The sequence below is a fragment of the Lipotes vexillifer genome, unplaced genomic scaffold, assembly GCF_000442215.2.
Source record: "Lipotes vexillifer unplaced genomic scaffold, Lipotes_vexillifer_v1.1 scaffold469, whole genome shotgun sequence".
Taxonomy (NCBI): domain Eukaryota; kingdom Metazoa; phylum Chordata; class Mammalia; order Artiodactyla; family Lipotidae; genus Lipotes; species Lipotes vexillifer.
In genome coordinates this window covers 2,756,640-2,782,037 of record NW_006788006.1, presented here as the reverse complement: position 1 = coordinate 2,782,037, position 25,398 = coordinate 2,756,640, and the positions used below count along the sequence as shown (strand labels likewise).

Here is a 25,398-nt window from a genome sequence, read left to right as displayed (position 1 = left end):
TGCGGGCTTTAGTAGTTGTGGCTCGCGGGCTCCAGAGCTCAGGCTCAGTAGTTGTGGCGCAGGGGCTTAGTTGCTCCGCGGCATGTGGGATCTTCCCGGTCCAGGGCTCAATCCTGTGTCCCCTGCATTGGCAGGCAGATTCTTAACCACTGTGCCACCAGGGAAGCCCCTATGATTTACTCTTAAAGGAAAAAAGTAGATTTCATGGTAATGTGAATAATGTGATCCAGTATTCAGTTTTTTTAAAAGGAAAAGAAAATCTTTTCCTCTTTAGATCTTTTTTCTTTTTTCATCATGTAGGGGCTCTGTGTTGCTGGGCTACTGTGAGTTTGACCTGTTCCTTGAGTGACTCATTGTCAGGTCAGGATTTGGAAGAAGCGATGTGGATGACCCAGAGAGGGGCAGCAGACTGCACAGCAAATTTCATCAGGATTCTATACTGGTGGGTGGTGACCTGTGAGGTGAGCTGCCTCCTGAGGAGTTTCTGGTTTAGTGGGCATCCCAGGTCCCAGATCCAATCTGAGACCTGGCCCTGGGGAGGACAGAATTAAGGGTGGATCCTCCATCCTTGCACTGTTGTGCCCCAGGTGTACCTGAAACCAGCTGAACCTGAAGGTAACACAAGTAGTGGACCTGGCGAAGAGGTAGGTGTGACCACGCCAGTGGAAACTTACCTGCTTCCTGTCCCAGGTCCTGTCTTCTGCTCAGTCTGGCTTCTTGACAACTCTCCCACCGCACCAGAACAAACAAGAATTTGGGGCCTCTGTCTTGGCCTCAGCTGCAGATGCCAAGATCAGCAGGGGAGACTGAGACACGCCTTCAGCCCTGGGGTGTGTGTAGGGGGGCAGGGAGCTGTGTGGCCTGTCCCTTTCCCCATTTAGGAGAACAGGTCAACAGGAGTGGGGGTGTAGATGGTGAGGAGGGGCAGAAGGCTAGGTTGCTTCCTAGGGTGCCAGGGTGCATCAGGGTCGCTGGAAGGGAGGCTAGGGACCCGCTGGCTTGAAGTCATCGGGTGGAACTCATGCAGATGTTCCGAGCATGTACAATGTACCTCCTCCCATGTACCCTGTGGGACTCAGCTCAGCTGCAGGCTATGGAGATGCCAGGAAGGGGTCAGGAGCCTGGGTGCATGCAAAAATGCTAAATAAAATATTAGCAAATTGAGTTCAGCTGCTTTTTAAAGGACAACATACCAGGGGCATGCAAGGTATTATTCCAAGGAGGCAAGAAAAATTCAGCCTCAGAAAACCTCATTTACTCAATGAAGAGATGAAAGGAGAAAAATATCAAATGATCATCTCACCGTGCTGGAAAAACATTGGGCAACATTCAGCAACCACTTCCAATCCTTTAAAAAGTTTTTAGTAAATCGGGAATAGGAAGAAATTAGTCTGATCAAAGGTCGTCATTAGAAAGGAAACATGTGCATTGTGTTGGATGGTGAAACAGAAGAGGTAACATATTTCAGAACAAGGTATGGCTGCTAACAGTCATGGCTAATATTTAATACTGATGCAGAAGTGCTGGTTAATGCAATAAGAGAAGAAAAAGAACTGAGACCAGATGATACAATTGTCTAGAGAAAATCAAAAAGAATAAGCAAACAAAAATGGATAGAACCTAATGAAGAGACCTAAGGCAAGTCCAATATAGGTGGAACACAGAGGATTTTTAGGGCAGTAAAACTATTCTGTCTGATACCGTAATGATGGAGAGATGACATGATGCTTTTATCAAACCCATGAAATGCACAACACAAAGAGTCAACTCTAATGTAAACTGTGGACTTCAGAGTTAATAATAATGTATCAATATTCACTCAGCAATTGTAACATTGGCACAATCAGTTGTTCTGATGAAAGTTAAATAGGGAATTCCCTGGCGGTCCAGTGGTTAGGATTCCTCACTGTCACTGCCAAGGGCCCAGGTTCAATCACTGGTCGGGGAAGTAATACCCCACAAGCCATGTGGCACGGCCAAAAAAAAAAAAAGTTAAATATAGGGGAAACTGACGGAGAGAGGGATGTATGGAAGCTCTCTGAACTTTCTGCTCAATTTTCCTGTAAACCTAAAACTGCTCTAAAATATAGTCTATTGATTAAAAAAAAATCAATAAAATAATTACCAAAAAAATGTGCTTATTACTGAGTCATTGCTAAATAAACATCAATATTCTAACATGAGTAAACTGCTTGGCACATAGTGTATGCTCAAGAAATGAGAACCATTGCAAAATAGTCTTCTGATTATAAAAATTAATCACTTTAAAAATATAATATACAATATGGGAAAGGAAATCTTACATATATCATCTTGACTCTTTGGGGGCATAGAATAGTCATGCTTAACCAGGGATGATTCTGTGCTGCCCCCAGACACTGGCAACGTCTGGAGACATCTTTGGTTGTCACAACTGGGCGGCGGGGAGCAGGGGTGGGGGGAGGAGGTGTTATTGATCTCTAGTGAGTGGAGGCCAGGGAATCTGCTCAACACCCTACAATCTATAGGAGTATTCAGCCCAAAATGTCAACAGTGCCAAGGCTGAGAAATTCTGGCACAGACTAACTCTCTCTCTCTTTTTTTATTTTTTAATCTAAGTGAGACCTGACTATTGATATCGCTGTGCTTGCTTTATCTTCCTGTCACCTGGAGTCCTGGGCAGCCCCACCCTGATCTTTTTAATCACCTGCCTTGTTTTCTGTCGCCTGAAAGCACCATGTCCTGGATTCCAGGTTCTCAAGATGGCCATCTGGATTTTCTTACTTTTTTTTTTTTCCCTTTAATCTCATTGGCTTTTCTGAACCCTGTTGTGTTCCCCACATACACTGGCCCATTTCCTTGGACAAGGGTTGAGTAGCATCATTCAAAGGCTCAGAGTCCCTGAGCCTTGCTGAGGCTTACTATATATAAAGTTATGGTAATCAAGACAGGTGGGACTGGGAGACTTCCCTGGCGGTCCAGTGGTTAAAATTCAGCGCTTCCACTGCAGGAGGCATGGGTTCGATCCCTGGTCGGGGAACTAAGATCTTGCATGCTGTGCGGTGCAGCCAGAAAAAAAAGAAAAGACAGATAGTACTGGTATAGGCATACACCAGAAGTTCTCACCCAGGGGCAGTTTTACACCCTCAGGGGATACTGGGCAATGTCTGGAGACATTTCTGGCTGTCAAGACTGAGGGCGGGGGGGGGGGGAGGGGGGGGGGGGGGGGGGGATGTGCTCCTGACATCTGGTGAGTTAAGGGCAGGGATACTGTTAAATATCCGACAATGCACAGGACAGTCCTTGCCACAAAGAATGATCCAGTCCCAAATACCTGTAATGCTGAGGATGCAAAACTGTGGGATAGAGAAATAGACCAGTTGGCCAAAATAGGGTCCGGAAATAACCCCACACATGTTTTGGCTCCTTGATTTTTTTTTTTTTTTGAAAAAGATGCCAATGGGACTTCCCTGATGGTCCAGTGTATAAGACTCCGTGCTTCCACTGCAGGGGGTGCGGGTTTGATCCCCGGTGGGGAACTAAGATCCCACGTGCTGAAGGGGATGACCAAAAAAAAAAAGATGCCAAGGTAGTTCACTAGGGATTAGAAATGGGAAAAGTTTAACTCTTAAAACAATGTAGTTTCTAGAAGGAAACAAAAGAGAATGCCTTAGTGATCTTAAATTGAGCAAAAATTTCTTAGAGTGAGCATAAAAGGCATCAACATAAAAAAAAATTACATAACCCTGATACCAAAGCCAGACAAAGACACTATAGAAAAAAGAACACTACAGACCAATATCTCTTATGAACATTGATGCAAAAATTCTCAACAATATACTACCAAATTGATTTCAACAGCACATTAAAAGATTAAGCACCATGACCAAGCAGGATTTACTCCTGGAATACAAGGATAGTTCAATATACAAAAATATCAATGTAATATATCACATTAACAAATTTCTTTTAAAATTTATTTATTTATTTATTTATTTATTTATTTTTGGCTGCATTGGGTCTTTGTTGCTGCACACGGGGCCTCTCCAGTTACAGCGAGCGGGGACCACTCTTCATTGCGGTGCCTGGGCCTCCCATCACAGTGGCCCCTCTTGCTGCAGAGCACGGGCTCTAGGCACCCGGACTTCAGGAGTTGTGGCTCACAGGTCCCGGAGCGCAGGCCCAGCAGTTGTGGTGCATGGGCCCAGCTACTCTGCGGCATGTGGGATCCTCCCGGACCAGGGCTCAAACCCATGTCCCCTGCACTGGCAGGCAGATTCTCAACCACTGCACCACCAGGGAAGCCCCACATTAACAAACTGAATGAAAAAAAAAACATGATTGCCTCAAATGATGCAGAAAATAAAAGCATTTAATGAAATTCAACACACTTTTTTTATAAAAACACTCAACAAACCAAGAATAGAAGGAAACTACCTTAATATAATAAAGACCATGTATGAAAAACCCACAGCTCACATCATACTCAATGGTGAGAGACTGAAAGCTTTTCCTCTACTATCAGGTATAAGACAAGGATGTCTGCTTTTGCCACTTTTATCGACATAGTATTGGAAGTTCTAGCCAAGGCAATTAGACATGAAAAAGAAATCAAAGTTATCCAAATTGAAAAGGAAGAAATAAAATTATCTTTTTTAGCAGATGACATGATCTCATATGTAGAAAACCCTGAAGATTCCGTACAAAACTGTTAGAACTAATAAACCATTTTATCAAAGTTTCAGAACACAACTTTGCAGGACGCAAATCAACACCCAAAAATCAGTTGCATTTCTTTTTTTCTTCTTGGGGTATAGTTGATTTATGATATTATATTGGTTTCAGGTGCACAAGATAGTGATTCAAAATTTTTACAGATTATACTCCATTGAAATTACTATAAAATATTGCTATATTCCCTGTGATACAATATATCCTTGTAGTTTATTTTATTTTATACATATTAGTTTGTACCTCTTAATTGTCTACCCCTATCTTGCCCCTCCCCCTTCCCTCCCCCCAGTGGTAACCACTAGTTTGTTCTCTATATCTGTGACTATCTTTCTGTTTCATTATATTCATTCACTTGATTTATTTTTTAGATTCTACATATAAGTGATAGCATGCAGTATTTGTCTATCTCTGTCTAACTTACTTCACTAAGCATAATACCCTCCAGGTCCATCCATGTTATTGCAAATGGCAAAATTTCATGCTTTTTAATGGCTTAGTATATTCCATTGTATATATACACCGCATCTTCTTTATCCATTCATCTGTTGATGGACGTTTAGGTTGCTTCCATGTCTTAGCTATTGTAAATAGTGCTACTATGAACATTGGGGTGCATGTATCTTTTTGAATTAGTGTTTGTGTCTTCTTTGGATATATACCCAGCAGTGGAATTGCTGGGTCATATGGTAGTTATATTTTTAGTTTTTTGAGAAACCTCCACCCTGTTTTTCATAGTGGCTGCACCAATTTACATTCCACCAATGGTGTACAAGGGTTCCCTTTTCTTCACATCCTCTCCAACATTTGTTATTTGTGTTCTTTTTGATGATAGCCATTCTGACAGGTATGAGGTGATATCTCATTGTGGCTTGGCTTTGCATTTCTCTGATGAATAGCCATCTTGAGCATCTTTTTGTGTGCTTGTTGGGGCCATCTGTATGTCTTCTGTGGAAAAATGTCTATTCAGGTCAGCTGCCCAATTTTTGATTGGGTCTTTTTTATTGATATTGAGTTTTATGAGCTGTTTGTATATTTTGGATACTAACCCCTTATCAGTCATATCATTTGCAAATATTTTCTCTCATGCAGTAGGTTGTCATTTCATTTTGTCAATGGTTACTTTTGCTGTGCAAAAGCTTTTAAGTTTAATTAGGTCCCATTTGTCTATTTTTGCTTTTGTTTCTTTTGCCTTAGGAGACAGATCCAAAAAAGTATTGCTATGATTTATGTCAAAGAGTGTCCTGTCTGTGTTTTCTTCTAGGAATTTTGTGGCTTCCAGTCTTAAATTTAGGTCTTTAATCTATTTTGAGTTTACTTTTGTATATGGCATAAGAAAATGTTCTAATTTCATTCTTTATTAATTATTATTTTTGGCTGTGTTGGGTCTTGGTAGCTGCACACGGACTTTTCTCTAGTTACAGCGAGTGGGGGCTACTCTTCATTGTGGTGCGCGGGCTTCTCATTACAGTGGCTTCTCTTGTTGTGGAGCATGGGCTCTAGGAGCACAGGCTTCGGTAGTTGTGGCATGTGGGCTCAGCAGTTGTGGCTCGCAGGCTCTAGAGCACAGGCTCAGTTGTTGTGGTGCTCCGTGGCATGTGGGATCTTCCTGGGCCGGGGCTCGAACCCGTGTCCCCTGCATTGGCAGGCAGATTCTTAACCACTGTACCACCAGAGAAGCCCCTAATTTCATTCTTTCACATGTAGCTGTCCAATTTTCCAAGCACTACTCATTGAAGAGACTGTCTTTTCCCCATTGTATATTCTTGCTTCCTTTGTTGTAGATTAATTGATCATAAATGTGTGGGTTTTATCTGGGCTCTTTATTCTGTTCCATTGATCTATGTATCTGTTTTTGTGGCCAGTACTATACAGTTTTTGTTATTGCAGCTTTGTAGTATAGCCTGAAGTCAGGAAGTGTGATACCTCCAGCTCTGTTCTTCTTACTCAAGATTGCTTTGGTTATTCAGGGTCTTTTGTGTTTTTATACAAATTTTAGAATTATTTGTTCTTGTTCTATGAAAAATGCTACTGGTATTTTGATAGGGATTGTATTGAATCTGTAGATAGCCTTGGGTAGTATGGTCATTTTAACAATATAATTTCTTCCAATCCATGAACACGGTGTATCTTTCCATCTGTTTTTGTCATCTTCAATGTCTTTCATCAGTGTCATTGTTTTTTGAGTACAGGTCTTTTATAGCCTTAGTTAGATTTATTCCTAGTTATTTTATTCTTTTTGATGTGATGGTAAATAGGATTGTTTTCTTAATTTCTCTTTTGGAGAGTTTGTTATTAGTGTATAGAAATGCAACAGATTTCTGTATATTAATTTTGTATCCTGCAACTTTACCTAATTCATTGATTAGCTCCAGCAATTTTTTGGATTGCATCTTTAGGATTTTCTATGTAGAGTATTACGTCATCTGCAAACAGTGACAGTTTTTGCTTCTTCCTTTCCAACTTGGATTTCTTTTATTTCTTTTTCTTGTCTGATTGCTGTGGCTAGGACTTCCAATACTATGTAGAATAAAAGTAGCGAGAATGGACATCCTTTTCTTGTTCTTGATCTTAGAGGAAATGCTTTCAGCTTTTTACCATTGAGTATGTTGTTAGCTGTGGGCTTATCATATATGGCTTTTATTATGTTGAGGTATATTCTCTCTATACTCACTTCATGGAGAATTTTTATTACAAATGGATGTTGAATTTTGTCAAAAGCTTTTTCTTCATCTATTGAGATGATCATATGATTTTTATTCTTCAGTTTGTTAATATGGTGTATTACATTGATTGATTTGTGGATATTGAACCAAACTTGCATCCCTGGGATAAATTCCACTTCATCATTGTGTATGATCCTTTTAACATACCGTTGAATTTGGTTTACTATATATAGATATATATTTTTGAAGATGTTGGGGGTAGGAGTTTATTAATTAATTTATTTATTTTTGCTGTGTTGGGTCTTTGTTTCTGTGCGAGGGCTTTCTCTAGTTGTGGCAAGCGGGGGCCACTCTTCGTCGCAGTGCGCGGGCCTCTCACTATCGTGGTCTCTCTTGTTGTGGAGCACAGGCTCCAGACGCGCAGGCTCAGTAGTTGTGGCTCACAGGCCTAGTTGCTCCGTGCCATGTGGGATCCTCCCAGACCAGGGTTTGAACCCGTGTCCCCTGCATTAGCAGGCAGATTCTCAACCACTGTGCCACCAGGGAAGCCCTGGTTTACTATTTTTTTGTTCAGAATTTTTGCATCTATGTTCATCAGTGATATTGGCCTGTAATTTTCTTTTTTTGTGTGACATCTTAATCTGGTTTGGGTATTAGGATGACGTCAACCTCATAGAATGAGTTCAGAAGCCTTCCTCTGCAATTTTTCGGAATATTTTGAGAAGGATAGGTGTTAACTCTTCTCTAAATGTTTGGTAGAATTCACCTGTGAAGGCATCTGGTCCTACACTTTTGTTTGTTGGAGTTTTTATTATTATTATTATTACTGATTCAATTTCATTACTGGTAATTGATCTGTTGATGTTTTCTGTTTCTTCCTTGTTCAGTCTTGGGAGATTTTACATTTCTAGGAGTTTACCCATGTCTTCTAGGTTGTCCATTTTATTGAGGTATAATTGTTTGTAGTAACCTTATGATCTTTTGTATTTCTGTGGTGTCAGTTATAACTTCTTTTTCATCTCTGACTTTATTGATTTGGGCCCTCTCTCTTCTTTTCTTCATGAGTCTGGCTAAAGTTTTACTGATTTTGCTTATATTTTCAAAATCAAGCTGTTAATTTCATTGATCTTTTCTATTGCTTTTTTGGTCTCTATTTCATTTATTTCTGATTTGATCTTTACAATTTCTTTCCTTCTTCTAACTTTGGGTTTTGTTTGTTCTTCTTTTTCTAGTTCCTTTACATGTAAAGTTAGATTGTTTATTTGACTTTTTCTTGTTTCCTGAGATAGGCTTTTATCTCTATAAACTCCCCTCTTAGAACTGTTTTTCCTGCATCCCGTAGATTTGGATCATTGTGTTTTAATTTTTATTTGTCAGGTATTTTAAAATTTCTTCTTTGATTTCCTCAGTGACCCATTGGTTGTTTAGTAACATATTGTTTAGCCTCCATGTGTCTGTGTTTTTTTGCAGTTTTTTTTCTTGTAGTTGCTTTCTAACCTCACAGTGTTATGGTCAGAAACAATGCCTGACATGATTTCAGTTTTCTTAAATTTACTGGGACTTGTTTTGTGGCCTAACATGTAATCTATCCTGGAGAATTTTCCATGCACCCTTGGAAAAAATGTGTATTCTGCTGCTTTTGGATGGAAAGTTCCATATATGTATATGGAGTCCTAGTGTGTGACACACATTTGATCTAGTGTGTCATTTAAGGCTAGTGTTTTCCTTATTAATTTTCTATCTGGATAACCTGTCCAGTAATGTAAGTGGGGTATCAAAATCCCCTACGATTATTGTGTTACTGCCAATTTCTCTCTTTATGTCTGTTAATATTTGGTGGGAATGTAAAACAGTATTTTAAAAATTAAATAGTATTTAAAATAGGAATGTAAAACAATATTTAAAAAATTAAACCGAATTACCATATGATCCAGTTTTCCACTTCTGGGTATAATCCCAAAAGAATTGAAAGCAAATATAGAACAGATATTTTGACATCAATAGTCACAGCAGTATCATTCACAATAGCCAAAAGGTGGAAACAATCCAAAAGTCTATTGATGGATGAATGGATAAACAAAATGTAGTATATACATACAGTGGAATATTAGTCAGCCTCTAAATGGAAGGAAATTCTGACAGCTGCTTCATCATGAATGAACTTTGAAGACATTATGCTAAATGAAATAAGCCAGACACAAAAAGATAAATAATGTATGATTCACTTATATGAGCTCCATAGAATAGTCAAATTCATAGACAAAGACTATAGAATGCTGAGGAAATTCCCTGGCTGTCCAGTGGTTAGAACTCCAACCTTCCACTGCAGGGGGCCCAGGATTGATCCCTGGTTGGGGAACTAAGATCCTGCAAGCTTCATGGCACAGCCAAAAAATAAAATAGAATGATGGTTACCAGGGGCTGGTGGGAGAGGAGAATTGGGAATTAGTATTTATGGGTATAGAATTTCAGTCTCAGATGAGTAAAAAGTTCTGGAGATGGATGGTGGTGATTGTACAACAATGTGAATGTACTTAATGCCACTGAACTATACACTTTAAAATGGTTAAAATCATGACTTTTATTTTATGTAATTTTTGCCACAAAGAGGAAAACAAAAAATTATAATTTTTCGGAAATCAAAACTACAATTCTGATCTTTCAAAGGCAGTATTAAGCAACTAAAGAGGCAAGACACAATTTGGAAGAAAATATTGGCAATGCTTATAACCAATGAAGAACTTGTATCCAGAATACAAAAATAATTCTTGCAACAACAAGAAAATAAAAGAACCCAGTTAAGAATTGGGCAAAAGGTTTGAATGACACTTGGTCAAAACTATATGGATAGATAACAAGCATGTGAAAAGATGTTCAAAATCTTCAGTCATCAGAGAAATATAAATCAATACCACATTGAGATACAACCCCCCACACACGAGAATGGCCAAAATTAAAAGGATGGACCATGTAAGTTCTGTCAAGGATGTTGAGCAGTTGGAACTCATATATCGTTTGTGACAATGTAAAATGAGTCAACCACTTTGGAAAACAGTTTGACAATTTCTAAAATAAACATACACTTACCGTTGGATCCAGCCATTTCATTCCTAAGAACTGACCCAAGAGAAATGAAAGTTCACACAAAAACATGTACACTAATGTTTTTAGCAACTTTATTTGTAATAGCCCAAAGCTGGAAATAACATGAATGTTAGTGAATGGATGAACAGACCGGTGGTCCATCCATATAGTGGAGTACTACTCAGCAATAGTAAGTGATGAACGACCGATACACACGACAACATGGCTGGATCTCTAAAACAGCAGCCAGACCAGCTTGTTCTGCCTGCACTGGGAAGCCTCAGCCCTGCTCCCTGCCCCACCCTGAACTGTGCTTTGAGAAAGGACCATCAACCAGCCGAAAGTCTGGTTCCCACTTTACTCAGTCACTGATTTAAAATTTGTGATGGTCATTTTTAGGGCTTCCCTGGTGGCGCAGTGGTTGAGAATCCGCCTGCCGATGCAGGGGACACGGGTTCGTGCCCCGGTCTGGGAAGATCCCACATGCCGCGGAGCGGCTGGGCCTGTGAGCCGTGGCCGCTGAGCCTGCGCGTCCAGAGCCTGTGCTCCTCAATGGGAGAGGCCACAACAGTGAGAGGCCCACGTACCGAAAAAAAAAAAAAAAATTGTGATGGTCATTTTTAAGTCCAAATCTAAAGGTCTCCATGAAACAGCCTGCACAGAGGGCCAGGTCTCTGAGTGGTCAAGAGAGGCCAGATCAGGAGGGGTATATCCATTTCCTGAGGCTGCCACAGCTTAACACAATAGAAATAAATTTTCTCGCAGTACTGGAGACCCAAAGTTCAAAATCAAGATGTTGGCAGGGCCGTGTTTCCTCTGAAGGCCCTAGGATAGAATTCCTCCCCTGCCTCACTCCCAGCTTCTGGTGACTCCAGCAATCCTTGGCATCCCTTGGCTTGTAGGTACATTACTCATCTCTGCCTCTTTGTCCATAGTTTTCTCCCTGTGTGTCTGTGTCTTTTCTCCTCTTCTAATAAGGACACAGTCATTAGATTCAGGGCCCATTCTAATCAGTATGACCTAATTTTTAGTTTTAATTAATTTGTTTATTTTTGGCTGCACTGGGTCTTCGTTGCTGCATGCAGGCTTTCTCTAGTTGTGGCAAGTGGGGGCTACTCCTCGTCGTGGTGCGCAGGCTCCTCATTGTGGTGGCTTCTCTTTGTTGTGGAGCACAAGCTCTAGGCGTGCCGGCTTCAGTAGTTGTGGCACGTGGGCTCAGTAGTTGCGGCTCACGGGTACTAGAGCGCAGGCTCAGTAGTTGTGGCATACAGGATTGTAGTAGTGCTCCGTGGCATGTGGGATCTTCCTGGACCAGGGCTTGAACCCGTGTCCCCTGCACTGCCAGGCGGATTCTCAACCACTGCGCCACCAGGGAAGTCCCAGTATGACCTAATCTTAACTTGACCAAGTACACCTGCCAAGACCCTATTTTTAAAGAAGCTTACATTCTGAGTTTCCAGGTAGATGTGAATTTGGGGGCTACCCTATTGAACCTAGCATAAGGGCCCCAACTGCCAGGTGAGCAGGGGATGCTTCTCTGGAGGCCATGGGAGCCATGGCAGTTGTGGGCAGAGGTGGGTACAGCCAGCTCTCAGTGTCACAGAAACCCCAGGGGCTGGTGCAGGGACAGTGTACAAAGGGCAGTGAGGAGGGGATGCTTTGGGAGGGAGTCAGGAGGGGAGAGAAGCTGTGTGTCTGGGAAGGCAGTGTAATGCACCCTAGCATGGGAGTGATCATCTTGCTCTGATGCTTTAAATACTCAGGTTTATTCATCATAGGCTTGGGGATAGTGATAAAGAGATTTGCACTCAGATCTGACTGAGGAGATCTAGGGTGACAGCCAAAATGATTTTTCAGAGAAGACAGAACATCAAGAGTCCATTTATTTGATGTGCATGGATGAAGTCTCCAACCAAGGGTCAAATGCGTCTCTGGTATGTGAGCTCGCCTGTATACCAGCAACACATCGTCAACGGAGCCTCAGCATCATGCAGCACCCAGGTCTGTCCCTGCCCTGACCCGACTCGCTGTGTGACCTCAGGCAACCTCGCTGAGCCTCAGTTTCTTCCTCTGTAAAGTGGGCTCATGGTCCTTAATGGACGAGATGGGTAAAGTGTCCAGGCACAGAAGGAAGGCTGAAAACATTATTCTTCCTTTCTCCTTCCCTCCTCCTCACAAGATCAGAGGCCATGTGACATCTGTTCCTCCAAAGGGAGGAAAATAGGGAAGGGATGAAGGAGGGAGAGCTGGTGTCCAACTCTCGATGAGTCTCTGGTTTGTTCTGTGACCTTGGCCAAGTCAATGCCCCTTTCCAGGCCTTGGTTTCCCTACCTGTGAAGTGGGCACAAGGGGTTGGGCCTGAGGACGTCCAAAATCATTGCTAAGGTTCAGATACTTCCCAGGGAAGAACTGGGGTCTTTCTCAGACCCCAGTGTTGGGCCTGGGGATTTCCCATGTTGTCCAGAGGGGACTCCAACATCTTACTTTTGTATGTAGAGAAATATCTGGCCTTGTTTTGGGGGAGTGGGCAGGGGTGCAGCATCTAAGACTTGGGTCCAGCTGGAAGGAGGAGGCAGGAAAAAAATGACTTTCTGGAGGTGGGGCTTCACCTCTTCCCATAGGGTAGGGACGTGCAGTCCTGAGCTTATTTGCATATGATGTGGCCTAGCCAATAGGAGCCCAAGACCATCGGCTCATGGCCTGGGATTGGCTCCCCTGGGGTTCCATCCCAGGCGGGTCAGTCCTTGACTGCCTCAGAGGTCTGTCTCTCGCAGGTTAAGACCTTTGTCATGTTCACTGCCTGGGGTCCTGGAGCCAGCTCCATTCATCTCCTTCTGACCCGGGAAGAGCAGATGGTCCTCGTCAGTGGGCAGGAAGTCAGGAGGCCTCTTGGCTCCTGGGGGCAATTCTTCAGCACCCTGGGGTGAGGAGAGAAGAAAGACCCTGTCATAAAGAGCACTTCTGCTGTGTCAGCTCAGATATCCTCCAGTTGGGGACAGAGGGCCTGGGAGGACAGAACCTGGGCAGAGTTGCACAATATCCCCTTGTCCAGTGCATAGGTCAGTCCTGTCCCTTCTGCATCCAAAACCTCCATCCACTTCTCTCCCCCATGCCCGTGTCACCTACAGTCCAGGCCATCAGAGCTTCCATGGATGCCTGCTCACCTCTCTCTGACTCTGCCTATTGTTCTTCAAGAGAATAAATATTTTCCTACAGCAGCTGGAGGGAGCTTTAAAACACTTAAGCCAAATCCCCTCCCTCCCCAGCCCTCACTGTTGAGTCTGCTCTGGCCTTAGACTCTTTGCACCTGCTGTGCCCTCCACCAAGAATGTCCTTCCCTCAGATTTTCCTATGGCTCTCTCCTTCTCATTCTGGACTCTATTAATGTCACCTCTTCCAAGCGGCTATCCCCATCATAGTATTCTGCTTTATTTTCTTCCTAATATTCACCACCTGCTTAGATCCTATTCCTTTCTTGGTTTAGCTTTCTTCTGCTCCTGCCAGTACAGGTCTGGATACACAGCAAGTGCTTAATAAATAAGGGAATGAAACAGGGAATCCAAAGCAAGAGCAGGCCTGGATCAGACCCCCCAGGGACAATGTTTCATAAACTCAGGACATTCCAATAGCAGCCACACGGCTTTGGCCAAGGTTGGTCTACTCCCTGTGGTGTTTCTTATGTAAGATTTTTCCTAAGTTGACTCACTTTTGAATTAAGCAATTTTATTTTCAGGAGACACTTTATATCAACACCAAAAGACAAACCAGTTTCACTTGCCATAGATTGGAAGTAATTGTAAAAACAGATACAATGAAGATGAATTCTCAGTGCTTGTTAAAGGGGGTAATAGAAAGTGTTGAAGACACATTAGCTCCCAACTGAGCCTTTCCACTGGAGGTAAGGAGAAGTTGAGGAAGACAAACATGCTGACTCACCCTGTCACTTCCCTGAGTTATGGCCACACACAGAGCACCGGAAGCCACTTCACTGCCCCTCCCCCAACTCCGGGAGCACAGCCCTGGACTGACCTTCATCAAGCTGTCATCCAGCATGGCCACTTCTTCCTTAGGGGCCACAGATGCTGTCTGCCGTGTGAGGTCCCACCACAGCAGACCAGGACCCAGGGCACTGCGCTTGGTGGGGCCTGAGGGGGTAGAGAGAAAATGGAATTGTTTAGCGAGGGGTGGGGGGCGGGGACTGGAGACCAGGCCCTGGGGAGGGGAAGGGAGAGCTCTGATGGTTTCCAATCCGAGATCTTACAGTGACCCACTGGGGACACTGGCAAGTCTCTGCCCCCCTCTGGGTTTCAGTTGTCTCATCTATACAGTGAGGGGTTGTAATAGAACAACAGTGGATGGCCAGGAGGGTCCGGCACATGCTTCCATTCACTCCTATGTCCCTATCGTCTAGAATATTGCCCAACAGAGAAAGACTCAATAAAGGCCTGGTGAATGTAAAGTCTGAGACTCAGGAAGCGAGAACAGGTACTATTATCTCTATTGATTTCTTTTGATCTCTTTCCACTTCTCCATGGGATTCAGAATTCCTGGAGGAGCACAGAGTTGCTAAGGCCTTGATGAGAAGATATATCAGCACCAGGGACAGCGTCTCGTGGCCCTACCCGACTTCCTCCAGCAAAGACTTAATTTTGGGGGGCGAAGAGGGAATAGAGAGGTGGATAGGGGATGCCTGTGTTTCTGCCTTTGCAAAGTGGGACAAGTCCCACGAGGTGGAGGGTTGTCCTGAAGGTGATGCAGCACAAAGGGTGTAGATGCGGCTAGCACACAGTGGCCACTTGGCTGGCAGAAGGATCCTTCCTTCCCTCCCTGTCTGGTGGGTCCTAGAGGCAGAGGGAGGGACAGGATGACCTCTAAGGATGCCACACACCCTCCTTACCCGTCAGGCAGCTGACGAGAGCTCCACATAGCACGGTGCTCAGTGTGCCCAGGGCACCATAATAGAGATAGGAAATGGCATAGAAGCTGTCAGTTAAGGTGGGTTGATCAGGGTCCATTTCGAGGCTGGGGGAGGGAGAGTTGAGCATGAGTCTAAAATCCACTCCCAGTCCATTTGCTTCTTCCCGTCTCCACTCCCACGACCCAGCCCAGTGCTCCATTATTGCTCATCTGGACGTGTGCGAGTTCTCCTTCCCTGCTGCTATCCCACCAACACCCTCAGGCATTCTGTACACACAAGCAGAGGGAGCATTGCTAAAATGTAACTCAGATCACCTCCTGCTACTTCTCGTCACCCTCCATGGATCCCTATTGCCCTCAGAATCAAACCAAATTAAGCTCCAAGAAGAAAACAGCTGTGAATCTTTATGACCTTGGATTTGGCAATAGTGTCTTAGATATGACACCAAAAGCACAAGCAACCAAAGAAAACATAGAGAGAATTCCCTGGCAGTCCAGTGGTTAGGACTCCTTGTTTTCACTGCTGAGGGGGTGGGTTCAATCCCTGGTCAGGGAACTAAGATCCTAAAAACCACGTAGCACAGCCAAACAAAACAAAACAAAGAAAACATAGATAAACAGGACTTCATCAAAATGGAAGACTTTTGTATATCAAAGGATACTGTCAACAGAATGAAAGACAACACACAGAATGAGAGAAAAATATTTGCAAATCGTACATCTGATAAGGATCTAATATCCAGAATTATAAAGAATATATAAATTACAACTCAACAATGAAAAGACAAATGGCCCAGTTTAAAAATGAGCAAGGGATCTGAGTAGACATTTCTCCAAAGAAGATATAAATATGGCCAGTAAGCACATGAAAAGATTGTCAACATCCTTAGTCATTAGGGAAACACAAATCAAAACCACAATGAGATATCACTTCATACCCAGTAGGATGGCTAGAATTTTTAAAAGGGGAAAATAACAAGTATTGGAGAGGATGTGGAGAAATTGGAACACTCATATATTGCTGGAGGGAATGTAAAATGATGTAGTCACTGTGGAAAACAGTCTGGTGGCTCCTCAGAAAGTTAAACATAGAATTACCATAGGATCCAGCAATTCCACTCCTAGGTATATATCCAGAGAAATGAAAACACATGTCTACACCAATACTTGTACGCAAATGTTCATAGCAGCACTGTTGACAATCACTAAATGTCCATCAACTGATGAAGGATAAATAAAATTGATCCATCCATACAGTGAAATATTACTCAGCCATAAAAGGAATGAAGCACTGATACATGCTACAATGTGGATGAACCTTAAAAACACCATGCTGAGTGAAGGAGGCCAGAGACAACAGGCCGTACACTGTACAATTTCATTCATATGAAATGTCCAGAATAGGCAAATCCATAGTGACAGAAACTGGATTAGTGGTTGCCAGGGGCTAGAGGGAGGTGGAAATCGGGAGTGACTGCTAAAGCGTACAGAGTTTTATTTTTTGGTCTTTTTTGGTTTGTTTGTTTTTGTTTTTGAGGTAATGAAAATATTCTTCAGTTAGTGGTGATGATTGTATAGCCTGGGGAATATACTAAAAGCCACTTTTAACGGTTAATTTTATGGTCTGTAAATGATATCTCAATTTAGAAAGAAAAGAACCAGATTCCTCTGGCTGGACCTCATCTCCCATCCTTACTCCTCACATTAAATCCACCCCAACCTCACCGTAGTTGGAATGCACTAAAGTGAACACTGGGGGACTTCCCCGGTGGCGCAGTGGTTAAGAATCCACCTGCCAATGCAGGGGACACGGGTTCTGATCCCTGGTCCGGGAAGATCCCACATGCCGCGGAGCAACTAAGCCCTAGAGCCACAACTGCTGAAGCCCGTGCGCCTAGAGCCCATGCTCCGCAACAAGAGAAGCCACCGCGATGAGAAGCCCGCTCACCGCAAGGAAGAGTAGTAAATAAATAAATAAATAAATAAATAAATAAATAAATTGAACTCTGGTCTCAGAGCCTTTGCACTTTCTTTCCCCTCTGCTGGGAATGCCCTTTCCTCACTTCTTCCTGCTCCCCGCTCCTCCTCTCAATCGGGCCAGGATCCCTCCCTGGCCACGCCTCCCGCTCAGACCAGCTCGCTCACCTGGAGGCCCTGCTGGAGGCGTTGGCGGCGAGAAGCGGGTCTAGGAGGCCAGAGGCGTTGGCCGAGGGCACAGCACAGCCGGCGGCCGATGAAGGCAGGACCCCCATGGACTGCGCACTAGGCGGGTACAGAGTGGCACCCACGGCCACCCACAGCGACAGCGCCAAGCCCACCGCCAGCCCGGACAGGACGCCCTGATGGGGAACCCAGTGTCAGTGGAGGGTACTCCCAGCCCCTCACCTCGCTCACCCCCACTCACCAGCGTATTGCAGGCGGGGAGGAACATTCCCAGGATGAAAGCTCCTAGGAGGGGGCCGCTGATGACTCCCATGATGGTGAAGGAGCCCTGGGAGAGTGCGTGGGGTTGAGACTGAGAACAGAGCTCTCCCACCTTTCCTGTCCTCAGTTTACCCGCTGGGAAAGGGAGACCTGGGGAATTCTACTGTGGACCTTGAGACTCCTCTGTGCCCTAAAGGGGAGGCGACTCCCCAAAGGGGAGGGGACTCCTTGTGCCTGCCTCTCTCCCAAAGACGCTGATTCTCTCTCTTGACAAACTTGGTTCCACCTCCAGGCCAGAAGGAGGCCCTTCTTGCCCCCAGGCCACCACTCCCGCTCGTAGCTGCCACCCCCCACCCCTGCTTTTGGCCAGGTGGCTGCAGGAAGTATCCTGCCTGTGGCTTCAGTCAGAACTCAGCTCTGCCGCTGACACTATAACCTTCTCAGAGCCTCATTTCAACGTGGATGTTGCCTCACCTCTTGGGGAGATTAGGGCAGGGTGGGGAGCGGGGCTCACCTCGAGAACACCACCCCCCAGCAGGGAGGACAGAGCTGCCACAGTGAGACAGGCCGAGCCGTAGATGAGCGCTGTAGTGGATGGGGATGGCACTGTCAGCGGGGAGAGGCTGCGCTGGCCCCCCACCCAGGTCTCCCCAACTCACACAGCCCCTTGGAGATGATGACAAGTCTCCGGGGGGTCAGACTCGGCAGCCGAGGTTTGATGAGGTCCTCCACAGTGACAGCAGCCATGGCATTGATGCTGGTGGATGCAGTGCTGGCAGGTACAAGGGAGCGGGGCGGGGTGTCCTCAGGCCACATCAAGGGATTGGCCACACACACCCTGGGGCCTACCTGCTAGGGGAGGCCCCCAGCTGCCCACACTATTTGGCCTGCCAGGACCCCCAGCCAGCCCAAGGGCAGAGGCAGGGGCGACAGAATTCCTCAGGAGTGGAGATGTCCACACTCCCCCATAGACCTGAGACACCCTCGCAGGAGCAAGGACACCCATGACCAAGGACACAAATGACACAAGTTCTCATTACAGAGCAATAGTGGGGTGCAGAGAACAGTCACGTGGAACTCTGGTCACAGCAGGAGCAGGCCACAAGCTGTAGACGATTTGAAACTACCAGAGTGTGAGGCCCCTGAGGTCAAGAGTCGGGGGCCGCTTGGCCATGGCTGTGCCCCAGTATTTAGAACAGCAGTACCTGGCACATAGGTGCTTATCAGACATTTGTTTGCGGGGTGGAGGACAGAAAGAAGGGAAAGGGGTCTCGTGTGGCCCTGCCAGGGAATAAGACGGTAAAGACTCCGCAGCTGGGGTCCTTATGCCCAGGGTGTGCCCTTTGCCAGAGCCCACCTGATGGGGACTGAGCAGTAAATGATGGACATGCCCAGAACACTCCATCTCACAGGGGAGTGGCTGGCACAGACAAGGAGGACCCACGGGCTCAGATGTGGCCAAGTGAGCAAGCTGTGCCACTCACCTGAGGGTGCCACTGTAGGCACAGGCCAGAAAGAGCCCAGGGACTCCAGGCAGGTCCACGAAGATGTCCAGCACCATCAAGGGCATGTACTAGGGGGAGTCGGGGGTCAACCTCCAGGACAGCAGCACCCCAAGGGCAGGGGCTTCTGTCTGTCCTTACACTGCACATCCCCAGCACCCTGTACAGACCAAGCTCACAGTGGGCACTTGGCGTGTGTGTGCTTGTTGATCGACTCTGTGATACCATGCAAAGAGCCCTGGGACCTGAGTGAGGCAAGGTCCTGTGTCATCCCCACTTTACTGATGGAGCCAGTGAGACCAAAGAGGTACACACCTTGCTTGAGGTTACACAGTCAGACAGTCCAGGATCTGACCCCAGAGGAGGATCTGATGGGATGGTCTTGCAGCCTCTGCCAGCTCTGAACCTCAGGGTCAGAGATCCCGCCAGGGTGTCCAGGTCTAGGTCTTGGCCCTGGTGTGGCCCCTGACTTGCCTGTGGACCTCAGGCAATTGCTCTACCCACGACCTCCTGCCTCAGTTTCCTCATCTGTAAGTCGAGGGCCATGGCAACCTTGGCCTCATCACATGTTGAAAGATTTGATGGGAAATTAACTGCTTGTGAAGGGAACAGCATGAGGCACAGAGTAGACACTTGGGACATGAGAGAGGGTCATTATGGTTAATGTCATCATTTCATGATGCACCACGGTCCCATCTCCTCCTTGATAGCCTTCAGGGAGTCTGAAATGCCCCTCCCCTACTCCCTCCCATGGCTTTCCATCACCTCCCAGATCCTCCTGTGAGCTGAGCTCTTTCCTGCCCCTGGACCTTTGCACAGGCTGTCTCTACTTTTCCACTCTCACCCGCAGACTCATCCAGAGGTTCACAGTGGGGGTGGGTAGATAGAAGTGGCCTAGGAGCCTGGACCAGACTCACCTGGTCTGGGGCAGAGATACGCCCTGCCAGGAGAGGGTCACAGTCAAGGTAGAACGTGAACATGATGATACCACAGACAGCAGCACTGGACACGATCAGGAACAGGCCCAGTTGGTTGACGAGCACGGCCCTGGTGGGGAGAGGTGGTCTCAGAAGGGGAGGGGAGCAGCACGTCCCTGAAGTATCCACTTTGCCCCTCCCAAATACTCACAGCTTGGCCTGTCTCTCCGTGCGACAGGCCATGTAGCGCTGCACCTGTGCTTGGTTCACACCATACATTGAAAGCCATACCAATGTGCCACCGACAACAAAAGTCCAGAATGTGTAGCGGCTCCTTGGGTCCAGGTCAAAGCTGGATGAGGGCAGGGAAAGTCAGCCATGTGGGGATGCCACACTGACTTCACCCTCCCAAAGTGCCCCAGATAGCCATTCTGCACCTTATGGGCCTTAAAGGGATACCTGGGGTAGGTTCTGAAGTGTGACTAGGAGTTTGAATCATCCATGTATGCATTCAGAAAACATTTTTTCTATGTTCAGCTGGGAGCTCAGAGAGCCTGCAGTCCCCAGTCTGGGCTATATGGAGGGATGGGGGCTATGGGAGTACAGAGAAGGGGAGCCAGGGTTCTGTCCGTGGGGAGTTTCGGGAGGGGAGCAAGGAGGGCTTCCTGGAGCAGGAGGCATTGGCTGGCTTCTCCCAGGGCAGACAGATGTCAGCTCCATCGTTTCGCAGTATCCCCCTTTATGTTTTCACTTACTCCATCAGGTTGATCCTGGAGTGGTTCTTGGCAAGCTCAAGTACTTGCCCAGGTCCACCCACGAGCATAGTTCCGCGAGCCAGGACAACCCAGAAACCACTCAGCATCACTAAGACCTGAAACACGTCGGTCCAGATCACAGCCTTCATGCCGCCCTGCAAGATGTGACAGAGAGGGAGACAGGGTGTCAGACGGGAATCTCTCTGGGGCCTACAGGACAGGGAACAGGTAGGAGGGAGAAGGAATCAGGTGGCGGACCTGGCTGGGGCCAACCTGGCCTGGCCTTCAGCAGTGGCTGGGACCAATACCCCTCTCTGCCTCGGTTTCCTTATCTGTAAAATGGGGGTAATAACAGTACCTTCCTCAGGGTATCATTGTGAGGACTAAATTAGTTACTACAAGAAAAATATTTGGAAGAGCATCTGGCACATACAAGTGTTCAGTGAGTGATGGCTGCCACCATTATTATCATTATTAGTACGACTGTTATTATTAGCTGTTGTTTTTACCCATCCAGCCTTCATGTCTTTGGCATGTTCTTCATGTTTTTGTCTTGGCAGCCCCTGGATTTTCCTTTGGAGAAGCCCTTTCCCCCACCCAGGTCACTTGGGTGAAGCTAACCCTGCTCCCAGCTCCAGGAATAGCCGATCAGAACATCCTAGCTACCCAAACATCTGTGAATGGCTCATCCTTCACAGAATACCAGAGCCAGCCAAACAGAGCCCTTCGGGGACTTCAGCCAGCCCATCCTGAAATTGGAACTCACTTGCTGCTGGAAGGAAGCCAAAAGGGGTGGAAGCCTGGAGCTAATGAGGTCCCTAGAGATGGGAGAGGGACCCAGAGGACTCTGTTGTAGCCCCTGGATCCACCCATGCCTGAAGCTAGACTGTCCTTGGACTTTCAGCAATAAACCTTTCAAATCACCTTTCATAATAAAGATGAGGAAGTAGGCCCAGTTGGGACACAGGCTTCCTCCGGAGGAAGGGAAGGTAGGGAGTGGATGGGCCTGCCCACAGTCTCTCCCACTCAGTGGACATGGAGCCCCACGTCGGGTGGGGGTAGGGGGACATTCACCACAGTAGTGTAGACGGTGCAGATGACTCCGGTAGACAGGAGCGATGCCCAGATGTCCAGCCCTGTCACTGCAAGGAGACCCTCCCATTAGGCCGCTGTGCAGGGTGTAAACTTGGCCTCCACTGTCTTGGGCCCTCTTCTCTCCAGGAGGATACTTCCCTCCCAAGTCTCTCCTAGGGCTGCCCCTTCCTTCCCCTGGTCCAGTCTCTAAGCTTTTGTCCCCTCCCAGTCACCCTCCCCCGAGTCAAACCTTGGTTCAGGATGAGCGCGGGGGCGTAGATCACGATGCCGGTGTACAGCATCTGCAGGTAGAGGGCAGGGGCAGGTGAGTAGGGGTGGGGGGATTGGGGGGCTCCTGGGTGAAGAAGGCATTAGGAGATAGGGGGAAAAGGGTGGTTGGGGTACGTGACTGGGGGCAGACGGGCAGGGCCATGAAGGTTCGCGGCGGGCTCGCGTAGCGCGCATGCGAGAAACCTGTGGGCCGAACTTGTATTATAGATGGAGCCCCCTTGGGGGCGGGGCCAGAAGGCTTGTGGGCGGGACCTAGGCAAAGCTTTGCGGGATGGGGGCGGGACCCACGGGGCGGGGTCGTGAGGGAAGGGAGAGGGCTGTGGGCGGGACCGACCAAGATTTGACCCGAGCTGGACCCTGGGGGCGAGGGCGGGGCCGAGGCCACTCACCGTAGCCACCAGGTACTGCAGGGTCCCGCAGAGCCGCACAGCGCGGCTGAAGCGCAGCTCCAGATACTGCAAGGAGGAGCCGAGGGCTCATGGTCACTTGGACAGGCCTTACCTAGGGGCCCGAGGCGTCTGGGGTCCTTCACTCGCCCTCTTGGCTTCTGCCCGCCCTCGGGAGGGCAACTGCACTCTCCGCACTCTTGCCCACGGGGGCTCCCGCCCGGAGCACACACTCTGACCTACCTGCACACACTTGCGCACACGCGCCATCCCCGCGCCTGTGCACATGGCGTGTGCCCAGGAGGACTGAGCCATCAAGTGTGTACACATCAGCCCCACCCACTCCCACTCATGTCTGATCGTCCCCCGGGGCTGCCGCCTCTCTGAGTCAACTTTGGCAAGATACAGACAGTGCCTGTAGCTGGCTGCCGACCGTACACTGGTCAAGATTTTAATCACTTTGCCCAATGCCCTGGAGGGAGGTCCTGTAATTAGCCCCGTTTGACGTTTGGGAAACCCGAGCAGAGAGGCAACCCCTTGCCGAAGGGAGGAGGAGGCGGGGATGTCGGATTACGAATCCGGAGCCCGCCGCCCGGCGAGCACTCGGGTGTACGCAAGCCCAGGCATGTGGGTTGCAAGTGTGTGCCTGTACGCACGTGAGTGCACTCCTGGCCGAGCCTGGCCACGCCCTGACCGGGTTTCCACCAAAGAGAATCCGGACGCCGGCTCCTCTTCCTCCTTCCTGCCCCTGGCCCCAGTGCCTGGGGCTTCTTCCCAGAACCCTCGCCACCTGTCCGCCCGGGGGCCCCCACATTAAAGCACTAAGGAGCCCGCCTGCGGCCCCCTGTGGCCCCCTGCGGCCCCCTGCACAGCAGTTCAAAGCCTCAGGATCTCCCCCGCCGCGACCCTGCGTCCCCAACCAGGCAGGTCCTGACGCTGCCGGGCCTCTGCCTGGTACCTGGTAAGTGCTGGTGAGGCCCAGGCGGTAGAAGACCGGCAGGAAGAGCAGGGCAGTGAGCAGAGAGTTGAGCAGCTGTCCCAGGCACATCCAGAGGAACTTGAGGCCGTAGCGGTAGGCCTCGGCCGGCACGCCCAGCACCTGTACCGCCGACATGAAGCTGGCGGCCAGCGAGAGGCCAACGGGCAAGGCGGTCAGGCTCCGGCCCCCGGTGAAGAAATCCTCGGCGCTGCGCTGCCCGCCCCCGGCTAGCCCGACCCATAGCCCGATGCCGGTGGACACCAGCAGCATGAGAGCGAAGACCCCGTAGTCCCAGGTTCCGAACGTGGCCCGCGCCCCTGCCTCGACGGTGGCCATGAGGTGTACGTGAGGGGACCAGGCGTGTCCTCCGCCCTTCCAGCCACCCCGCGTGTCTCGGGTAAGGGAAGTTGGCAGTGGCAGAGGAGGCAGGACTGCGCAGAGGTGGGAGGATGCTCGGCCTCAGCAGCTACACGGCAAGCCTGTCCCCTTTGGTCCCCCGCGGGCCGGGGCTCCCTGGGCAAGGAATCTGTGGCTCCTTGCTGCGGTCGCCTGTCTCCCTGTCCCTCCTCTCCGTCTTCGTGTCTGTCTCCACCGTCTGTCTGTCTGTCCGTCCACCTGGCCTCCCACTCGGTCCGATTGCCCGGTGCAGCTGTGCGTTCACCACCCAGACGTCCGTCCCTCTCTCCCTGGGAGCTGTGCTCAGCGCTGACTGCAGGAGGTCTCGGTGGGGCTTAAAGGGGCAGCTCGCGGCGGCGGGCTGTGGATTTATTGGGCTCCCGGGTCAGCGAAACTCCGCCCCCAGACGTGGGGGCGGGCAGGACCCGCACCCTTTCCTCCCTGGATTCGATCGGGTAAGCCGGGACAGGACACGTAGGTGGCTGCTGGACGGGTGGGGTGGCGGAGCTGGGGAGGCTCCCAAATGCCCCCCCCTTGCTTCGTGTGGCACTTTCCGCTGACCGTAAGCTGTTAATGCCTCCCTTTGACAGGTGGGGAAACTGAGGTTCTGAGATGGCATGTCACTCACCCAAGGCCACACAGCCTGAAGCAGTGGCTGCACCAGTCAAATCCTCACTGTGCTTTTTGTACCTTGAGCTACGGGGAGCTCACTCACCCACAGGAGTGGGGATTACTTTCAAGGTTGCAGGGTCCCATAAGGAAAGTTTGCTCTGCTTGAACCACCGCCCCCAACTGGCACCGTGACCCACTCCCTTTCTCTAGAGCCTAGAGGGAGGGCATCACCAAACCCCGCTCTCAGGCTAAGTTGAGTGGGAGGCATTCAAGTCCTGAATGCATACATATTTGAGGAAGTCTTTGCTTCTCTCTGGGCCTCAGTTTCCCCACCTGTAAATGGGGGTAAAATAGCCCTTGCCTCAGAGGAATAAATTGAACCTGCACAACAAAAGCCTGGCACAGAGTAAGTACCTCATTCATTCATTTCTTTGTCCATTCATTGGCTCCATCACCAAACATGAACTGAGTGTCGACGTTGTGCCAGACATTAAGTGTATAATGGAGGTCATGGGGGACGGATTGTCTGTGGCCATGAGCCTGAATACATGGAGACAGGACCACCTGGAGTAGTGTCTGGCATGTCCCTATCGCACAAAGGAGGAGACCAGAGGTACAGGGGAAGGGGAAGTCCCTTGTCTAGGGTCATGCCATCAAGAAACTCAGACACTGTCATCTGGAGGCT

General features: G+C 48.1%; 1 protein-coding gene across 1 annotated transcript; it reads right to left on the bottom strand.

Annotated features, from left to right (window-relative positions):
- Positions 1-13,213: 13,213 nt before the first annotated feature.
- Positions 13,214-24,041, bottom strand: SLC5A5 (solute carrier family 5 member 5). The gene is made up of 15 exons (XM_007461032.1): positions 23,685-24,041; positions 22,730-22,795; positions 22,300-22,351; positions 22,050-22,117; positions 20,976-21,130; positions 20,432-20,572; positions 20,221-20,350; positions 19,286-19,374; positions 18,461-18,573; positions 18,316-18,386; positions 17,782-17,868; positions 17,523-17,716; positions 15,358-15,482; positions 14,490-14,605; positions 13,214-13,378 (listed from the first exon to the last, which is right to left on the bottom strand). The coding sequence occupies exons 1-15, from the start codon at positions 24,039-24,041 to the stop codon at positions 13,214-13,216; spliced, it is 1,929 nt and encodes a 642-aa protein (XP_007461094.1).
- Positions 24,042-25,398: the final 1,357 nt, after the last annotated feature.